The sequence below is a fragment of the Hipposideros armiger genome, unplaced genomic scaffold, assembly GCF_001890085.2.
Source record: "Hipposideros armiger isolate ML-2016 unplaced genomic scaffold, ASM189008v1 scaffold_28, whole genome shotgun sequence".
Classification (NCBI taxonomy): domain Eukaryota; kingdom Metazoa; phylum Chordata; class Mammalia; order Chiroptera; family Hipposideridae; genus Hipposideros; species Hipposideros armiger.
Genome location: NW_017731378.1, coordinates 5,697,596 through 5,701,539, shown reverse-complemented (window position 1 = coordinate 5,701,539; position 3,944 = coordinate 5,697,596). Strand labels below are relative to the sequence as shown.

The following is a 3,944-nucleotide window of genomic DNA, read 5'->3' as shown; positions in this document are numbered from 1 at the left end:
GCTTGTGGCGGTTTGTGTGTTTTCATACTTCGGTCTTTGATATATACCATCTCACCAAAAGAGACAGAAGTCCACTCATCCCAGTTTAAGCAAGCAGGTACTCATAAAAATACAGGAGAGTGCCCTGAAATCCCGTTGATGTCAGTATAGCTTGCCCCTCATTGGAACTGAAGGTTTGCAGGCAGCAGTTCCGTCCACGTTTCCACTTGGGGCCTGCCTGGTCTTTCCTCTACTTCTCCTTAAATATCTGTCACATATTCTTTTCTATATACAGTTCCCTTTGCAGTGCTCTTAATTTCTACTTCCCTAAAATTTTATTTTTTATGGGGCTTTGGTTTGTCAAGTCTCCAATTATATATATGGCTCCAAACCCTTCACATCTTTATTGCCTTAGTCTCTGTATCTCAGTTCCATGTTTCTAGAAGAGAAGGTGATTGAGTTGGAGGTGTGGGTGAGGACATTTCTGGTTTGCAGAGCTGTGGCCAGGAGGGTGGGGTCATATGGTACCCTCTTTGCTGAATGTGAGCAGGAAAGCAACAGTGGACATCTCCAGCTTTTAGCTCATTTTCTTTCTAGATGGTACAATGAATCTCGTTACTTTTTTTCTAATTCTCCAACATCTTTCTTGTAAATGCCATATTTCCTGTCCACCATCTCTACTACTCTTTCCCCCTCATCCTGCTAAGCCAGACAACTCCCTCTTTCTTATCCATTGGCTTCCCTTTGCAATGTCTCCTTAAACAATGTCTTCCCTATAAGTCCCATTTTTGAGGTATTTCTTTAACCATTTCTTTATGCAGAGACAAGGTATTTCTTTGCATGCTGTCATATATGCTGATAAGGAAACAAGATTATAGAGCTATCACCTGACATTGCTATTCTTTTTGTCCACTATTGGTCATGTCTTTGTTAATACTAATTGCTTGAACTAATCTACAACATTGACGGTAACCAAGACACAAACAGTTCTTCTACAGGAATGCCATTGACTCAGTCAGCTGAGAGCTGTTGCCAAGACTGAGTAGATGCTCATGGCTAGACACTGGTTAGAACAACAACTGACACTATTTACCATGTGTCAGACTCTGCTCTCAGTGTTTTCTATGAACTGATTCTTATCTATGAGGAGGGAGCAACTCTATTCATCTTACAAATGATGAGCTGAGGCACAGAGGTAAAGCAATACGTAACTTGCTAAGAGTCACAGAACTTGGAAGTGGCAGAGCTGGTCACAAACCTAGGTAGGCAGTGAGCCAACAGTGATGGAAACACTGCCCTCACCCTCAAGTTGTTTACAGCCCTGGTGCAACACACAGGCCGGAGGGCAGACAGTCACGGACAGGGAAATGCTGGTATTGGGTTGTCGGAAAAGTTATGACATATTTTTCTGTTTTTCGTTGCAAAAATTCATCATGACTTTTCTGACAACCCACTATATGTGGGAACAGAGCTGGGCACTCATCCCATCAGGACAAGCTTCTGGAAAGCAGCAATATCTGAGCAGATACACGAAAGAAGATTTGGAGATAAGCNATTAAGAAGTACAAGTTGCCAATTATAAAAATAGTTACAGGGATATAAAGTACAGCATAGGTAATATAGTCAGTAATATTATAATAACTATATATGGTGTCAGATGGGTACTAGACTTAGTGGGGTAATCACTTCATAAGTTATATATATGTCTAATCACTGTGTTATACACCCCGAAACTAATATAATATTGTATGTCAATTGTAATGAAAACTAAAAAAGAGATCAAACTGATGGTTGCCAGAGAGGAATGGGTAATAAAGGTAAAGGGGAATATAGTCAATAATATTGTGATAAGTTTGCACAGTAACAGATGATTACTAGACTTATTATGGTAATCGCATTGTAAGGTATATAAATGTTGAATCATTACATTGTACACCTGAAACTAACATAATATTGTATACCAACTAAACTTCAATTAAAAAAGTGTTTTTAATAAATGAAAAAAATTTTAAATAATAATAAAAAAAAGGAACTCTGAATAGCTCTAAGCTCTGAGTTGGGAGTAAGCCAAGGCGGCTGCCAAACTTCAAAATATGCAACTTGGAAAATAGTATGGGAATCTAACTGATAAATGGGAAGTAGCATTGACCATAGAATCCTGCATGACAGTCTTACAGAAATGTACATCCTTATGGATTTTTAACCAGGAGGGAAGGAATAAATTACTTTTAAAACACTTTACTACATGTCACAGAATTCCTGGCCCTCCCAGATGGGGACGAGTGGTGAATATAGGTATATGACATGCCTAACTCTCTCCTCCTGTCTGCTTGTCCCCGTTCATACCAGTTGTATGAAATATTTTAATTTCTGTTCAGAATAAAGGTCAATATATACTATTCCAATTATCATTATCCTAAATTATGCACAAAACATTCAAAGGTCTTACTCATTTAACTCCATTGCTTCCAGTCGTTCAAACCAGGGCCAGATGAGGTAATCAATCATAGAAAGCGAATTGCCCCCAAAGAAGGTTGTCTTCTTCTTGGTCAGGACCTGAACATTAAGCAGCATAAGAGTATTTCTTATTGTGCATCTAGTAAGATTCATCATCAGAGATGACATAGGTGAGTTAAGTAGAGTGGTGAAAGCAGCAGCATTTACCGTGACATACCCAACTTGGCTTTTTGTCTATTTAACCAGTTTAAACTTTAGAATCTGTTGGTTTGGGATGAAGCAAAAACAATCAACAAAATAAACTGGGAAGTGGAGAAAAATAAAATACGAGACAGAGTACAAAATCTTTGTAATAAACAAAGGACTGGTATTCAGAATATAGAAAGAACTCCTGGGAATCAAAAGAAAAAATGCAAACAACCCAGTAGAAAATTGGTCAAGACTTGCACTTCACAAAAAGGATGTCCCAATGGCCAATAACCACTTCAAAAGGTGCTTAACTACATTAGTCATCAGGGAAATGCAAATTAGAACCAAATGTAATACCACATTCTAATACATCCATTAGAATGGCTAAAATGAACAAGACAAAGTTAGCAAGGGTGTGGAACCACTGCTGATAGGAATGTAAATTGGTACAACCTGTGTTTTAACAGTATCTACTAAAGCTGAGTGCAGTTGTATTCTATGACCCAGTAATTCTACTTGGAAATGTGAACATGTACCGTATGCACCCAAAGATATGTGTAAGAATGTTCACTGCAGCATTATTTGTAATAGCCCCCAAATGGAAATGTTACTGTCCATCAGGAGTAAAAAGATTTTTAAAAATTGTAGTACAGTCATACATTGGAACACTACACAAAGAATAGGCATGAACTACACACAACACAGATGAACTTCACAAACCTAATACTGTATGAAAGAAGCCATACCCAAAAAAAGTGCATATTATATGATTCCATTTGTATAAAGTACAAAAAAATAGCCAAAATTTATATTGTTTCTTGATTTGGGTGCTGGTTCCGTGGCTGTGGAAGCACAAATAGTATGTTTCTGAAATTTAAGAAGGTGAATTGGTATTATGGTTTTGTCAAAGCGGGGAACTGAAAATATTTTCTGGTTAACACCAAACCAACTTACTCTTTATAAACTTCTGTAGTTTTCTCAGGGCCCACATAACATTCTGCGGTGTAGACTGATTGAATCTACCTGAGTATTTGGAATGTCTCAAGGCCAACAGGAAGACTCAATCTAAAGGCCCCAATGATAGCTCTCCCCTAAAGGAGGTAAAACACATCTGGGCTTTGCCAAGTGTCCATAAGATTCATGGCAAATTCTTTGTGGTGGAAAATGTTTATTATATAATACTAAGTGGAAAAAGAACACAGAATGTGGAATCTACGCTCTCATTATAGTTATGTTACTTTTTAAAAAATATATGGACAAAGACTGGAAGAAAGAAAACAGGTGACACTGTAGAAATGTTGGTGAATATCCCTTTTTCC

The 3,944-nt window shown here is 37.7% G+C and overlaps 1 protein-coding gene across 1 annotated transcript in view; it reads right to left on the bottom strand.

Annotated features, from left to right (window-relative positions):
• Positions 1 to 3,944, bottom strand: part of GSTO1 (glutathione S-transferase omega 1) — a 22,284-nt gene that overhangs the window by 8,614 nt on the left and 9,726 nt on the right. The window contains exon 3 of the mRNA XM_019636288.1: positions 2,429 to 2,535. Within this exon, the coding sequence (XP_019491833.1) occupies positions 2,429 to 2,535 (107 nt within the window). The remainder of the gene's footprint in view (positions 1 to 2,428; positions 2,536 to 3,944) is intronic.